The sequence below is a fragment of the Mercurialis annua genome, linkage group LG3 (genome assembly GCF_937616625.2).
Source record: "Mercurialis annua linkage group LG3, ddMerAnnu1.2, whole genome shotgun sequence".
Classification (NCBI taxonomy): Eukaryota; Viridiplantae; Streptophyta; class Magnoliopsida; order Malpighiales; family Euphorbiaceae; genus Mercurialis; species Mercurialis annua.
In genome coordinates this window covers 16,087,100-16,104,472 of record NC_065572.1, presented here as the reverse complement: position 1 = coordinate 16,104,472, position 17,373 = coordinate 16,087,100, and the positions used below count along the sequence as shown (strand labels likewise).

Below are 17,373 nucleotides of genomic sequence, written 5' to 3'. Positions count from 1 at the left end.
TTATGTGACCTTTGTTGAGTTTTTTTTTTTAAAAGTGAAAATGTTATTTTTTATTAATTTACGTCAGCCAAAAGATATTGCATTGATTGTTTTTATTATTTATAAAAAATTATAATAATTTTGTTGATAAAATTGATAAAATTATGACAATACATTTTATCAAATTAAAAATTTGTGACAAAAATAAATTTTATCAAAATTAAAATTAATTCCATCATGATTTGAAATTGTGATAAAAAGAATTTGCCAAGTAATTAAATTTTGTCACTAAAAATAGAATATATGTTATGACAAATTAACATTAATTATGATAAAATTTTATTAATTGTGACATAATTAATCGTCATAATACATATTTAATATGACAAAAAAATTCATCATAATAACAATTTTATGGTGACAAATTATTTATTTGTCATAATAACGTTATTGAGACGGGGTTGTTTTGACGAACTCGGTGACAAATATAATTTGTCACAATATGTCACTTGTGACAAAATTTGATTCTAATGTGATGAATTTTTTCATCGCAACAAACCAAATTTTTTGTAGTGACTAGTTTCGCATTACGTGCTACGCACGTGGCTCGTAATATAACTTGTCAATTTATTATATTAATTAAATTCATCATAATTATACCAATATATTTTATTTAAAATTAAATATAATTTTTAGATTAAATAAATTTAATATTTTAATTTAATTATTGTTTAAATTAATTAAAGTTAATAACATTTATTTACAATTTTTTTTTGGTAAATGATGATTTTATTAGCACATCCACAAAAAGATGGATGGCAAAAAAATCCTATGAAAAAATTCAAGTAGGATAAAAATTACAGAAATAATTCAAGTTTCTATACACATCATTTCCCGAGTAACAAAAGTTCGAATGCCTCGCCTTGTAGAATTCCACCGCTTTGCAAATACAACTATAAGCAAGCCAATGAGCTTCAGTAAATTCATCTCGAAAAACCCGTTTGTTTCTTGCTTTCCAAATATCCCACAAACAAAAGAACCAAATCAATTGCCAAAGATGACGGTATTTTCTGTTAACCAAATAAAACCACTGAAAGAAGAAATCTTCTAGAGCCTCCGGAACAACCCACGTCAAATGCGCCAAATCAATAATCAAAGACCACACTCGCCATGCATAATCACAGTGAAGAATAATATGCATACTTGTTTCCTCCATATAACAAAAAGAGCAAACAGATTGAATTGCTCTCGGTACTGCATAATTGATATTAAATTAATGAGGGTTTTTATTCGATTATGAAACACGTACTATAAAATATAAAAATACACTAATAGTATATAATATTTATTTATTAATAGAGTTATTTTTAATACGTATATAAGTTAAATAATTATTTTATTAGAGCCATGTGCATGCAAGTTTGGCAAAGAATATTCTTAGTTTTATTTATGGATAGATCATAGATTAACTAATAATTATAATAATTCATAAAAGAAAAAATCATTAATTCTTACAGCCAATATTACGAACATGAATAGCCATTCTCTTTTTTCGTTGAAATTATTATCGAAAAAATAGTTAAGCACCTTCATATTATTAGGTTAGCAAACTTTTAGTTTGATCACATAACATAGTCGAATTTTAATTTATCTAAATTAGGATAATGATGTGATTACTTTAAAAATAATTAATTTTATTTTATTAATAATATTTTTAAAAATATTGATCAAATATAATATTTTAATTTTGTAGTTCAATCAAACTAAAAGATAGATATTCCTACTAATTTGGAGACTATTTAGTTATTTTTTACATACTAAAAATTAAATTGGAGATAATTTAACTACCTATTCTAATTAGGACTTTAATTACAATAGTGATTAATTAAATAACTAATTAATTAATGACTATAAAACTTTTATTTAGTAGTAAACTGAAAATGATTATTCAGTAAATTTGCCTGTCCCCCCCCCCCATCCGTGCTTTTATATATAGTACTAGTTTTTCGCCACGTGCTACGCACGTGAGCGATACCTATATGACCCGTTAATATTGTCGTTTCATATAATACTTATTGTAATTTGGCCTCCTCAAAGTTAAAATTCTGACTCTGACTCTGTCACTGCTTAATGTTAATAGTTATAAAGAGTTATCTTTTGATAATGTTTTTTTATCAGAGTTCTAACTCTTAATCATTTTTTTTAACTCTATCGATCCTACGCTCAGACTCCTGCTTAATTTTTTGTGTTCTATTAAAATTACATTACTTAATAATTTTGTATTAATTGACTATAGCAGAAAATAATTATACCTTTATTCCCATAAACCCAACAACTTCCTTTTATATTAGGTTGCAGAGCAAATTTATAATTAAAAGTAAAAAGTATGATTATAAATTTTAATTAACTAATCTTGTAAGAATCGTAATATCACTAATGTTAGTATATACTCATTTAGAGTTACTAGTTTTTTTGGCCACGTGCTACGCACGTTAACGATATCTATATGACCCGTTATTTAATATTATAATTGTACATTTTTTTAATAATATATTATTATTTAAATTTTATTAGACTTGTATTTTTTTATTTGTTTTGTTTAATTATTTTATAAAATTTTAATTTCTTTTATTGGAAATGTTAAAAAATTAGAATTAAGCAATAGATTTAATTTTTGATATTGTCGTTATTAAAAAATGATAATATGATTAAAACAAATTTATATTATTTTTCATTGTAAATAAATAATAAATATAAAAAATATCAATGTTTTAATTAAAAAATGATAATATGATTGAAACAAATTTATATTATTTTTCATTGTAAATAACTAATAAATATTAAAAATATCAAAGTTTTAACACAAATATTGTAATATGATTATTTAATATTAATGAAACTCGTCATATTCTTTTATATATAATGATATATCTGCGCAATTTCTATTAGAATTAGGAATTTAACACATAATGATAGTTATTGCACAATTCCTTTTAGGATTAGGAATTTAATATATAATGGTAGCTACTGTGATAATTATTTTTAATATGTTTCCTTTATGGATTAGGAATGTCATTTTTTTATTTGTTAAGCACAAATATGTAAAGGGTATTTTTGTCTGTGAATGGAAGTGTCCCCCCCGCGAATACACTTTTATATTTGTTATAGATATTAAAAACAAACTCTTAGTTGATTATTATTTTTATTAGAATCAAATTTATTTTAATTTTGTCAAATTTTTTTAACTATCGAAGACTAATAAAACTGCTTGAAAAACCTATTCAACTTAAACCCGTTATAGTATTCAAATACTTTGATAATTATATTAAATTTAAAATTATTATAGTATTCCAATTTTATTATATTTAATTCTACTCTTAAATTATGTTAAATTTAATTTTAAAGACTAATTTTAAAATTCTGATTTCTATCGATTGTTATTGATGTGGTTAACAATATGGTCACCATATATATATTTTACCAAGCACTAAGCCAAAACTTGAGTTACCAAGCACATAATCACATGCCACAATCCAATCATAAACATATCAAGGAGTTAGTTGATGTTATTATTACAAATTCGAACTCTTACTGGATTTTAATGTTTGTTGAAACTCTTAACCACTTCTTGAACTATTTTTGGATTATTCCTCGCATATTTTCTAGTATTAAATTTAATATTTAAAATTTATTATATGTGTAATTTTAATAACTAAGAGTGTACTTTTTTTATTAGAATTAAACTTGAATATAGCTTCATAATTTTTTTAATTGTCAATGATATTTATCGGATCCGTTGTATATATTAAATATTAATCAAATTATTAAATATACTGCTTAAACTTTAAATATATTATAATAATTTTTTTAATTAATTGAGGCTAATATAATTTAATTTATATTTTTTTTGGAAGAGATTGTTTTTAATTTTGTATTTTCTAATATAAATTGGAGTTAAACTCTTCATTAATTTGTAATATCTTTATCTATGTTATTTTATTCAAATTGAATTTCAAAAAATTGCGTGGCTCGAATATGTGTCTAATTAGAATTAGACTTTGAATAAAACTATACCAACTAATTTATATTAAATTTTTTCGCTAATTACTTTTTAAATTATAGTTAGATTCTTACATACAATTAGACTTTGAGTAAAACTATATCAACTAAATTATATTAAATTTTAAATTTGAGACAGAGTCTACCTTTTGTAAAGGATCTACGCTACTCGAATGGTGTAACTTTACTATTAAGTGAACTTATATTTATGGAATGTCACCATTTCAACGTATAATATGTACTACATTATTTTGATTTAGTTATTAACAAATATTATCGCAGAATAACAAACTTAACTAATAACAAATACATGAATAAAAAAAAGAACTGATGTAATTATTAATCAATTCAATAATTTGAACACATATTGAACTGAAATATTCATGTAAATAAAATATAATTCAAATTATGACATGACAAAAGCACTAAAGAAATAAAATTCAATATATAAAAATAACTTTTGCCTAAACATTACAGATACTAAAAATTCAAGTCCAATTCCATTCATGAATTCCGTTATATGTAATTATATCCTACAATAAAGTGAAAATAATAAGAATATGAACGAAAAATTAAAGATAAAATTACCATACCCTAATCTCATTGAATCTCGCCAAGAATGGAGGAAGAAAATTCTCGTTAATAATTTTACTGTACAAAACAAAAGTGATCTTTAATGTGTTTTACTTATTATCTAAGAGCTAGTTAGAGCAATCTATATATTCATAAAAAATAATTAGCAAAGACAACTATGAAAACAGATGATTAGCGTTGAATTATAAGTGAAAGTATGCCATAGAATTGAGATTATGCTATAAAAAGATTAAACCTTTAGGAATTAGGACTTACCAACTTATCATCCTCTGCCAATTTTTTCAAAACATTAGAACACAAAATGGTCTGCAAAGTATGGAGTTTAACAGTCATAACCTAGGTTAAGCAATGGCTTGTAATTTTTAATTAAATAATCGTATAAGAGTTTAAATCTACCTTAATTTGTTAGAATCTAACTTATACTCAACTATTCATTGTTAAACTTAAACTATAACTCAACTTCTAATTGTTATCTTTATTAGAATTACATTTGTTTTTAACTTCGTAAATATTTTAGTTATTAAAGGCTAATATCGTAATTTTGCCTGTCCCCCCCCTTCCCACATATAAGATAGTTATAGATATAGATAGATAGATAGATATTTTTTTTTATGAATAAAATTATATTATTTTTTTTTTGCCAAAGATAACAATATATAAACATATAGTAAGAAAGGCCATCTCATGAAGATGATGAAACCCTCTTGAAATAAAAGAACTAAAAGTGGACTTTGCGGCTACTATTTGAGCCATCCAATTACACATTCATTTAACAAATTAAATACCAATATATGGATAATTTGTTAAACAAACGGTAGCAATTATAAATAATAAACATAAAATAATAAAAAATAAAGCAATTACTTACAGTTGGTAGCGGCTAATGTGCTATAAATATTACCTTGATTTTGTAGGAAAGCAAAAATTGAAATGTCGAGATCATCCAGAGCAACAATCACCATAATAGAATACCTGATTATTTAAATTATGAACAATAATAAAATTAATTCGATCTTACCTGACAGTAGCGGTGTCCAATGAGATAACCGAGGAAGGATGTGAGCTAGAGGGGCTATTTGAGAAACCCCTCTTGTATAAGTAAACGTGATAAAGAAAACTCGCCATATGTGATATAAACACCCATAAAGGGGCAATAAACACCCAATTGGGGATAGAGAGTTAATACGACAAGACAAAATTCGCATTATTAACTTAGCCAGTTCATTATAAAGATTAAATTAAACAATAAAAAACATCTAAAAACACGCTAATACTTTCAACATCAAGGCTTTTTGCTTCAAAAGATGTATCTAATATTAAAGATAGAACAATATCAAGTGATTTTTTAATAAAATAATAAATAAAAAAACAAACTATTTTGGCATATATATGAGATTTTATGTGTTGCAAGATATATTGGATCATTTTTTAAAGGAACACTAAGTAACCAAACTTAATCATAGCCTCAAATTAAGAAAAGAAAGAGGAAATGCATTTGAAAGAGGAATTCCATTTCTATTAGAAAATGCATAATCTGACCGGATGGCTGATTATTCCATTTGCAAAATACAAGATTTACAAACAAAGAAAATAACCGTCTCAAATTATCTGACTTAAATTTGAAAACTTTTCGACTTTAAGAGTACCCAATTTCTATACCTTCCTCAATCAAAACTCAAAATCTTGATTAATTAAAAAAAAAATTAAATATGCAATTCCAAAAATTATTTTTAATAACTTTATCAACCCTATGATCTTCATATATATGCCAAAAACTAACAATGAAAAAGGAAAACCGTAAAACACACAAAAAGGGAAACATCATGAAAATTATTTTTAAAAGAAAAATTTAATGAAAATGAAAACGTTATTCACTTTATTCGAACAGGAAAAAAGTGTTTGTTTAAGAGATTTTAAATAATTCTCCTGGAAGCACCTATTTTTATGACTCATGTAATTAGTTCAGAATAACTTACCAATATAATGCATCAGTATTGTGTTGTGACTCATGCAAGTAGTGCACCCATTATCAAGGAAATTCCTTTCAATAGTATAACTGTCGCCTGCGCCGGAAATGCGGTTGTCGCCTCAAAATGAATTTTGAAACCACTTTTTAAGCCCTTGGATAAATCACAATGGCCGGATGTAACCGTTAATAACCGCTTCCATAGATTCAACCGCTTCCTCCATCATGAATTATCCGTAATGTTATAGTTCAGAGATTAATTGCAAGTTGATTAAAGATCAATTACACTGAACAAAGTGAAAGCCCTATATTTTGTTTAAGGAAAATTACAGGAACGCAATTGAAATTAAAACTTTCCAAGCCCCTACTCACTTGAGATCCTCCATTATCCCATAATTTGGAAAAGGTGAAAAAGAGAAACTTACTTGGCAACGGTGGAGATGCTTAATGGAACAGTTAGCTTTGTTGCTTTGGTTAGTTTTTTTTCAGGGACAAAAATTCAATAACAGTCTTCAAAATGCATAAACTCTTCATGATATATGCATGATATAATTCATAATTAAAAAAGGATAAAAGTAATACTTATCTCTGTGCTATTTATGATTTAGAAATTAGAGATTGTGAATTGTTGAAACGTCCGGCTTTGATGATTCTGCATTCTCTGTTATTAATCGACGGCGGCGGAGGGAAGAGCAGCGGCACCAGCGGCATTCCCTCAGCGGTTTGCCTTTACGTTGGCCTTGATGTTCAGACGTAAAAATATGGAAAAGGGTATAAAAGGCCATAATGTTTACCCCAAATTTCATTTTGAATAAAATTATATTAAAACCCATAAAAAGTGTCAAAACCGCTACTCAAAACTTTCGCACAAGAAGTGGCACACCTAAAATGGCACACTAAAGGCTTAGACAATGGGCAACGGAACAAAACACAAGATCAACTACTCGAAAACAAAATACAGTTTGGACTTCTGAAGAAATCCAAATCAGAGTAACAAAAACTCCTATTACAATTTTTATAAAGAAAAGCCGCCTTGTTAAAACAATTGAAGATCACCATATCTTTCGTAATAGTCGCATTCCCGAAAACTCTCGAGTTCCTGCTTTTCCAAATCTCCCATATAATCATAAACCAAAGAATATTCTGCCACTGATTCATGAAATCAACCAAAGAAAGAGGGCATACCCAAACGACATCCATCTTCTGAAGCACCTCATCCAAACACTCTTTGCAAAACAACAGTGAATAAAAAGATGGTTTTGCGTTTTTCCAATAGCACAAATCGATCACATAGAATTATCAAAAGAAATAATATCTCATCTTGCTAAAAAATCAAGAATAGGAATCCTATTGTGTAGCGCAACGCAAATAAAGAACTTCACATGAGGAGGAATTTTAGATTTCCAAACCTGAGTAAAATGATTCCACGGTCCATCTTTCCACAAAGCACTGTTGTTTGCTGCTGAATTAGATTCTGTTCCATCCAAATTTACATTCGTTACCACATGCACTATATCATTAATCCGATTAGCAGCTGAAGCTAAAATAGCCTCATCAATTCCAAATTTACATTCGTTACCACATGCAAAAATTAGTAAAAAAAGAAAATTTGCAACCCATTACATAAGCATATTACTGTATATAAATAAAACCATCGTGACAATTTATTTTATAAGACAAGATTACATTGTCCACATAAATAATATAAACTTTCACAGATTTTTACAAGCATTTCGTTTGGAGACACTTACTCTCAAACCATTTCTCATAAAAAGAATTACAGAATTACTCGGACTAGCAATATGATTTTCACTAACTCGGATCGAAAAATTCCATATGATAAAAGAAGCAACAGCTTTAATTTGTTGAAAGGAAGTTTTCTTGCCTAAGCAACTCCTTAATCCTGCACTAAAAGCTGAAAATCTGTAAGAAGGTACATGCTTTACGCTTCCTTGCTCCGTAATCCACCTTTCTGGCTTGAACTCCAAGTAATCTTTGCCCCATATTTCTTCCATTCTTCCCATTGAGTAGAACGAATAAATTATTTTCATGTCCTTACCAACGTAATGCCCGCTCGGAAGAACGTCTGGTTCGATGGCTGATGTCGCAAGAAATGGAATTGGTGGGTAAAGTCTTATAGCTTCCAATACGACTGCCTGAAAATAAATTAATTTGTTTAGCTCTGCAATACTTAGAGGCATCATCTTGTTATTAGTGGCTTCTTTGTAATTATCATTTAACTCGTCTAGAATTTTTTTCTCGATCGATGGATTACTCGCAATAACCCAGAGAAGCCACACCATTGCACTGCTGATAGTGTCTCTTCCGGCCGCCATGAGATTAAATGTCATATCTCTCAGAAATTTGTTTGAATTCGTGATCGCCACGTCTTCTCCTTCGTCTTCTTCCTCCAGAAAAGCTGTTAACATGTCAAAACTGTCTTCTGTTTGGTTTTTGCTAGGGGTTCGGTTTCGGGCAATGATCTCCTCTCTTTTTGTAGTAATGCAATCCATAACAAATTTTTCAAATAAGTCCCAGGATCTTCTCATCTTCTTCTCTTCTCCCATCTGAAGCCATCTCTTCAACTTCCAAAATCCTGTCGGAACGGCATGTCGGAAATGAACAGCCTGCTCCATTTCATGAAAAGCCTTCTCAAGAGCATTATGAGGGAATCCGACAGCAAGACATTTCGGGTCATATCCTAACAACAAAAGACAAATACCATCAAACGTTAATCTTTGAATTACATCTTGTAAATCAACTTCCGACCCGAATTCCGACGCATTATCAAGAACTTGGTACAGTCGCTTCAAGATTTTTCCGTCCAGTATTCTTTCTATGGCAGCATCATACCTTAAATCTTGATTGATCAGAGAATGAGTTATTCTTCTTAGAAATCTCCAGTTGTCTGAATCTGCAGCAATAATTCCATCCCCAAGAGGATCGCAAGTCTCTCTAAACATAGGACCCTTTTGGTAATTGGCATAGTTCTTATTTAGAAGATAATCAACATTGTTGGGATCACTTGTTATCAATAAATCCATAGCAGTAAACCAAGGACCTTTGAATAAAAACGTACCACCAGCTTGTTGGAGTATATAGGTAGCAAAATCATGAACTCGAGACATATTTCGAGCAAGCGCCGGAATCATACCGAATATAGGCCAGCTGGTGAGTAAAGATTTTCTGTTCAGCAGCCAATGCATAACAACAGCAATGGCAGCACAAATTGAAATTATCGCTGCATAACTAAGTGTTGCCATTCTTCTTCTTTTTTACTATAATTGGAAACTTTTACTATGTTGCTGTAAATCTATATGTTACGACTATACTAGCTTTTGTGAAATGGGAAAATGTAATTATGCAAATCTTTTTTTGAGGGGCTGTATAAAAATAACTATATTTTTTTAAAAAAAAGTTGAAGGTGTATGTTTTAAAAAACAAAAATTGCAACAAAATGTGTTTATCCTTTTTCCTGAAATAAGCTGAAATTAGGGTATAAGAGTTCTCATTTGCATTGGGTTTGAATTTTACACGAAAACAACTATAAAAGTTGTTAACCAGTTTGACATTTCAGCTATCTTTCCTCTTTAAGATAAAAACGCAAAAAATAGAGAAATACTTCTAGTGCATGCCCATAATAGCATTTTTTTAAATGGAAAGTATGTTATTTTGATTTACCGAAAATTAAAAATTGAGGACTCTTTTGTCAAAAAATTAACATTGGACTGAACAAAATTTATAAAAATGTAAAATGTTTCAAGCTGAATTGTATAAGTCGGTTTTACGCGATTAATTTGGCCTAATTTCTACTAAAATTTAACTGCATTCTTTTAATTTACGGCCATGTTTGGTTCATGAAATAGGTACGAAATGGAATAGCTATTCCGTATAGAATGAAAATTCTTTGCTTGGTTCATGGAATAGGTATTCCACGGAGTTGCTATTCCATGATTTTGTGAAATAAATACTCTTCTCAAAAACTAAAGAATGGCTATTCCATTCCTTATAGAATAGCTATTTTATTTCATGTTATTACATTCCATTAACCAAACATGGCAATATTATGAATATTATATATCGAATAATATTCATAATATAAATTTGATCCAAGTAAATTTGTCGTCTGAGTTATTCAATTTTACTGACTAAACTGACTGTATAGGTCCATTTATCTGTGTTAGCTTAGGTTATAGCTCCATTTATCTGTTTTAATTTCGCTTAATCAATCTTTAGTTGTAAATGTTATAAAAGGAAAAAAAAAACTTTATCAACGGACTAACCTCTATATCCCACTAATATTTGGCGCCAAAATTATATTTACAAAACAGTAGAAAAGTAACATCTATATAACCGTTCTCAAAATCTATGTAAATTTAGCTTTATAATGCTTCATGCTGTTGATTCAAAACTGTTTTTGAAGGTTGATATAAATTATAAAAATTAAGGTGAAATGATTAAAAAAGGCCAAATTTCTGAAGAAAATTTCATAAAAGTCCAAATTATTCAATTTTATCTAGTTCGTCCTGAAATGCAGGATTTGGTATTAATTATGTCCAACTCTAAAATGGCACGTGATTTTACTTGTGTGACGCCTACGTGGCTCTGACGTGGCATGCAACACATATGCCACCATGAAAAATATAAGGTAAAAGTGCAAATAAGTGCTTAAAGTTTAAAAATTAAGTTGAAACGATTTAAAGTTTTAGGGTGTACACATTTTTAAAGAAAAATTTAAGAACTTATTTACACTTTTAACCTAGTGTTTGCCATGATGGCATATATGTGGTACGCCACATCAACACCACATAAAAAAAATTGTGTACCATTTTAGAGTTGAATATTATTAAAATGAAATCTTGCGTTTTAGGACAAATTAGATAAAATTGTACGATTATTTTTATGAAAATTTTATGAAAATTTTAACTTTTTTTAATCATTTGGCCTAATATTAATTGAACTTGAGAAGTACTTGACTCATTAGGTCTACTATTTTTTGAAATTAGAAAGACGAAATAAAGAAATAAAAGAAGTTCATAAAACTATTTTTGAAAGTAAAGGAACCAATCCTTCTCAAAAAAAGAAAGAAAGTAAAGGAACCAATTAATTAAAAGAATAAGGGAAACCATTTTTACACTCCATGACTTTATAATTGCACTCAAAATTATTGTGGGTTGATTACCCACCTTGTACTTTTTTTTCGTTTGTACCCTAAATTTATAAAAAAACCATTTGTACTCAGTTTTGGGTTTTTATGTTTTATCCCTATCAAAAAACATTAAATGGTAATCTTTTCATTTGAAAAAGAGTTTAAAAAATATTTTTTTTCTATTTTAAAAAATACAAATAAATCCTTAAACTTAAAAAATAATTAAATACATCCAAATAATTAATTAATTTTTTTAATTTTATAAAATAATAAAATAATTAAAAAAAATTATTATTTTTAATTCTTTTGTTGGAAATATTTTTAAAAAAAATTTAAAAAAAAATTCGGAAATACTTTTGAAAAAAATTAAAAAATTATTGTTATTTTTAATTTTTTTGAAGAAGATGGTATTCTTGTACTATTAATAACATTAATATCTAATTAATACATAAGTTAAAAATGAAAGATTGTTTTAAACTCTTTCTCAAATGAAAAGAGTACAATTTAATGCTTTTGGATAGAGATGAAACATAAAAACTCAAAATTGGGTACAAATGGTGTTTTTATAAGATCAGGGTATAAACGAAAAAAAATGCAAGGTGGAATTTCTTTAGGGAATTAAGCCTTAATAATATCCCTAATGTCTTCTTTTTATATTCTCTATCCATGAACTTATATTTTTAAAATCATCTTAAAAGGTAAAAGAATTTTTTTTAATACTTTATAATTTAATTTACGTGTACTATAATTTTTAGTCTTAAATTTTTCTAAGTCTTATAAATATTTTGTCCTTTCAAATTCATAAGTCTATTTGAATATAAATTTTTTCAAAATTAAATTTATTTGCGGTTATCACAATTTATTCAAAATAATTAAATTTTGACTATTAAATTATTTTACTTTGATAAATATTATTATGTCCGTCAAATTTTAATATCCACAAAAATAATAACAACTTTTTATTGCATCAGCGAAATGATAATATAAATTATTTTATTTCACTAAAAACTGATAAATATTATTTTACTATAAGAAAAATTATTATTAATTACATATTTTATCACGAATTTTAGCGTGGTTTGTAATTATATCACGAACTTTAAAATCTGACAGAGTCAGTTACCAATTTTCCTTTTTAGACAAATTAGAACAGTGGCCAATCATACAACAACAAAAATGTCAATGTGCTTGTATATTATAATGTTCACATCAGTATTTTTTTAGTTCACTGTTCTGATTTGCCAAAAAAAGCTGGTGACTGACATTTCAAAATTCGTGATGTATTTTTTCAATTTACTTTAAAATTCGTGATTTAATTTGCAGTTAATCCAAAAAATTGTTATATAATTATATATGTTTATACGTCTTAATGGATCGAGTTTGTGAGGTTTCAAATGAGAAAATAACAAAATATTCAAAAAGAGGAAGAAAATAACAAAAATGCTAAGTTTACTGAAAAATTACATAAGCACCTAAAAAAGCTAAAAGTTTACATTTAATACCTTGCCAATAAGGATGTAACACATGACACACTCAAAACAAATAAAAAAAATTCAAAAACGCGTCAGAATGGGTCAAAAAAGCGTCACAAACGCGTCTGACATGCGTTTGACACGCGCGTCAGTCACGCGTCAATTTGTCAAAATTATTCACATGTATCATTTATATATCCGCGATGTATCCACAATGTATCAGAGACATATTTAATTATCATTATCTCTTATTTCTAAAACAAATATGTATGTATATATATACATACAAACACACATATTATTTATATTTATTATTTATGTGCATATAAGGTGTATGTGTAGAATATTTTAAATTAAAAGAAGCATGTATCACATACTTTAAAAATACATAAATTATGTTATAAAAGAGTATCCATAAAAAATGTTCTTCCTATTACATGTTTGATGCTTGCCTTATTTTTTGTTAATTTTATATATATATATATATATATATATATATAGACACACACACACACACACACACACACACACACACACACACACACACACACACACACACACACACACACACACACACACACACACACACACACACACACACACATATTATTTATATGTATTAATAATGTGTCTTTAATGTGTATGTATAACATATTTTAAATTAAAGCTACATCTATCATATACTTTAATTGAAATTCACGCATCAATAACATTTTAATTTATTACTCGATATAAACATCTTTATAATTTAGATTTTTTTGGTTGTATTTTTTTAACTCGGTCGCCTAACACTTAAAAATTATGTGTATTTTGTATGTATCTAGAAAATATTTCTAATTGAAATTCACGCATCAATAACATTTTAATTTATTACTCGATATAAACATCTTTATAATTTAGATTTTTTTGGTTGTATTTTTTTAACTCGGTCGCCTAACACTTAAAAATTATGTGTATTTTGTATGTATCTAGAAAATATTTCTAACATATTTTAAGCATCATTTTTTCTGATATATCTATCAAAATGTATGACGTGTATCTGAAATGTATCTAGAACATATATCATATTAATATATATATATATATATATATATATATATATATATATATATATATATATATATATATATACATATCATGTATAAATTAAATATTAGAAATTTATCTAACAAATACAAGTAAGAAACATGTCAAAATACGTCTAATAAATTAATATATATTTAAAAATGTATACATTTGATCTGTTTTTTATATGTATAATTTATATATTAAATGTGTATCTAACAAATACATCCAAGATACATTTCAAATACGTCATATATACATTTTATTTTTTTCAAGGTGTGGCTGAGTAAACTTAATTTTCAAGTTCATAAAATGATCAAGAAAAAAGTGATGCTAAAAGTTCTAACTATCACTCAGATAAACATGTCCTTTTATCTTCAATTATTCTAAATCATGTACCAACGGTTACTCTACAACTATAATAATTCACTATAAATTGAAATATAAAAATAATAAGTTGTGATTTATTTAACTCAACTTTTATCAATATAAACATCCTCACTTGAATTACAACCACTATTATACACAATGTATAAGAGATCTATCGATTATACTACATCTCAAAATACACATATTATACATATATTAAAATAAAAAACATAGGTTTAAACTATTTCTGATATGTACAAAAGATGTGTCGAATATGTATATTATTTGTATTTGAGTTATATATTTAACGCATTGAATATATAACTTACGAGTAGTTGAAATTTATGTATAACATATATTTAAATAAAAAACATGCCATATGCTCTGTAAATTTTATAAATTATTTATCAATGATACGTATTTAACGATGTGTATGTTTAATATATTTAAAAAAATATATCTATCATATATATAAATTATTTATTAGAGATATATCAAATATGTATATAAAATATATATATATAATACATGTAATAAATTTTTGATAAGTCTTTGAGATGTATAAAAATGTTAGTAATAAAACTTAAAAAAAGACAATAAGAAAAAAGTTCTGAACAACGAATATGTATCAAATATGTATTGCATATGTATTGGATATGTATCGTATATGTATCGTAGATGTATCAAATATGTTTTTCAAATATCTTTTGTATGTATCAAATATTCATCGGTTGATTCAATTAAATCGATAAAAATAAAAAATAAAAAATAAAAAATTTAATTTATTTCAATTAATTAAACTTCAATTTACTACATCTAGTTCACTTTTTGATTCAAGATTAATAAAAAAACATTAATTGATCTATGCGTCGATTAACTATTTTTCTTAAATAATAAATTTATAATTATCTAACATATTTGAGATGTGTCGAAAATGTATTATAGATGTATAAAAAATGTATCAACAATGTATTCGCCATATAAAATTTGACAATATTTTATTTAAATAATACATGTTAAATATATAAAAAATTACATAACGAATATAAATTTAATAATACATCTATTTTATTATGAATCAATTTTTTTTACAACACAATAAAGGAATCATCCAAGGATAGTGTACACATACTTCTCCATAAGCATTTGAAACCAAAAAAAAGGCAAATCTATGAAATACGATAAATTTCATTGCCAATAACTAACTTACTAAAATGGGCTTTTATAATTAACCAATTTCAGTTAATAAACAAATTCAAAGCACAAATTCAACCAAGGCATGAGAAAATGTTGAACTTTCATATTTTTTGTGGTGAAAAAGTTGAGTACACAGATAAAAAAATGCAACTTTTTATCAAAACAAGCAGACCCAGAAGTAGAATAAGAAGCTTAAAGAGAAATTAAGTAGAAAAATAGTAAAGAGAAACAGTGCTCCGTCTTGAGTGCTCCGTCTACGCCTAGGCGTTTGGGTGATTTTTCTCTCAGTGATCCTTCCAGTCCTTCCAGAATCGTTGAGTTTTATCGTACTTTTGACGAGTTTGAAGATAGTAACAGCGGAGGATTTGTTTTTAATTGGGAGGAAAGATCTGGTTCGCCTAGATCTCCGTCGCCAAAAGGGGATGAATTCGCTTTTGATTTCAGGTCTGAGTTAGAAGAAACTTCTCTTTCTGCTGAAGATCTTTTCGACGGAGGTAAAATCAAGCCGCTGAAGCCTCCTCCAAGACTACAGTACGAAGACAGGAGTCCTCTTTTGTCGCCGAGATCGCCGCTGGCTCAAGGGAAAAAGATGTTTCATGAGGCTTTCTCGCCGAGGAAGAAGAAAGATTATTCAGATCCATTTGCTACAGCTGCTGAAAATACTCGAAATCAAAGAGGTAGAGATAGAAGTCCGGCGAGTTTAACATCTACTGCGAGCCGCCGGCGAGCTGCGAGATTGTTGTCTCCGTATAGAGTATCTGAATATCCATGGAAAGAAGAGGAAATAAAGTTACAAGACAACGCCAAAGAACAATCTACCACTGCTCAGAATTTGAAAATGGTGTGGGGAGGGTGAGATTGAAAAGATCGAGAAAGTGGGTTGATTGTAATTGGAATGACACATGTAAGGTAGGGATGCTTCTCGTACAACATGTAATATAATCCCGTTATTAGTATTTTAATGTAAAGAAAAAGTTAGCACAGTTGAAAGATTTTGACAGACTTAGCAATTTTGTAATAAAAGCCCGTTATCAGCCCATATGTATAATTTTCTCATTTCAAATTAGGTGCAATCACACTTGTCTCTTCTCTTTTAAATAGACATCAAATTACGGCTCGAGCCTAGTTTATAATTGATATTAATGATAACGTAGTAGTATAATTAGTAGGGGCGAAGCAACCTCGCCAAGAACAGATATCGCTAAGTCAAGCATTTTTACCGACCTGGTCCCCATGATGGATGCCGAGCTGTGACAAACAAAGGGCACTTTACCCAACACCAAAACCCGGGAATGCATATACGAACGACCTTTACTTGTAATTGTCGGTTTCACAGGTCGGACCCAATTCTTCTAGATTCATAGACCTCATGACTTGGGGGTCAGAGGACCAAAAGTGTCAAAGTATCATCTCGGATGTATGCTTAGACGACGTCAGATTCGACGCACTGCCCGAGCTTTGGAATTTGAAACATAGAAGATCAGTTTAGCGAGATTGGAAAGACGAGCTACGAGATCTTGCAG

General features: G+C 27.8%; 2 protein-coding genes and 1 long non-coding RNA gene across 3 annotated transcripts; 1 reads left to right on the top strand and 2 right to left on the bottom strand.

The window, feature by feature from the left end:
• Positions 1–5,500: 5,500 nt before the first annotated feature.
• On the bottom strand, positions 5,501–7,524 carry LOC130015220 (uncharacterized). The gene is made up of 2 exons (XR_008790292.1): positions 7,181–7,524; positions 5,501–7,041 (listed from the first exon to the last, which is right to left on the bottom strand). It is a non-coding gene; the product is annotated as an uncharacterized LOC130015220 (long non-coding RNA).
• A 110-nt stretch (positions 7,525–7,634) lies between these two features.
• Positions 7,635–9,861, bottom strand: LOC126672370 (alkane hydroxylase MAH1-like). The gene is made up of 3 exons (XM_050366320.1): positions 8,350–9,861; positions 8,008–8,148; positions 7,635–7,697 (listed from the first exon to the last, which is right to left on the bottom strand). Exons 1-3 carry the CDS (start codon positions 9,859–9,861, stop codon positions 7,635–7,637), a joined length of 1,716 nt encoding a protein of 571 aa, XP_050222277.1.
• Positions 9,862–10,985: 1,124 nt separating this feature from the next.
• LOC126672368 (uncharacterized) lies at positions 10,986–16,706 on the top strand. The gene is made up of 2 exons (XM_050366319.1): positions 10,986–11,021; positions 16,062–16,706. The coding sequence occupies exons 1-2, from the start codon at positions 10,986–10,988 to the stop codon at positions 16,704–16,706; spliced, it is 681 nt and encodes a 226-aa protein (XP_050222276.1).
• The last annotated feature ends 667 nt before the right edge of the window (positions 16,707–17,373 follow it).

Coding starts and splice junctions, on each gene's coding strand:
- LOC126672370 (XM_050366320.1), bottom strand. CDS start 9,861: ATGGCAACACTTAGTTATGCAGCGATAATTTCAATTTGTGCTGCCATT. Junction 8,149..8,349: donor TTATGAGAAATGGTTTGAGA/GTAAGTGTCTCC, acceptor GGAATTGATGAG/GCTATTTTAGCTTCAGCTGC. Junction 7,698..8,007: donor CGTGGAATCATTTTACTCAG/GTTTGGAAATCT, acceptor TTGGAAAAGCAG/GAACTCGAGAGTTTTCGGGA.
- LOC126672368 (XM_050366319.1), top strand. CDS start 10,986: ATGCTTCATGCTGTTGATTCAAAACTGTTTTTGAAG. Junction 11,022..16,061: donor ATTCAAAACTGTTTTTGAAG/GTTGATATAAAT, acceptor GAAATTAAGTAG/AAAAATAGTAAAGAGAAACA.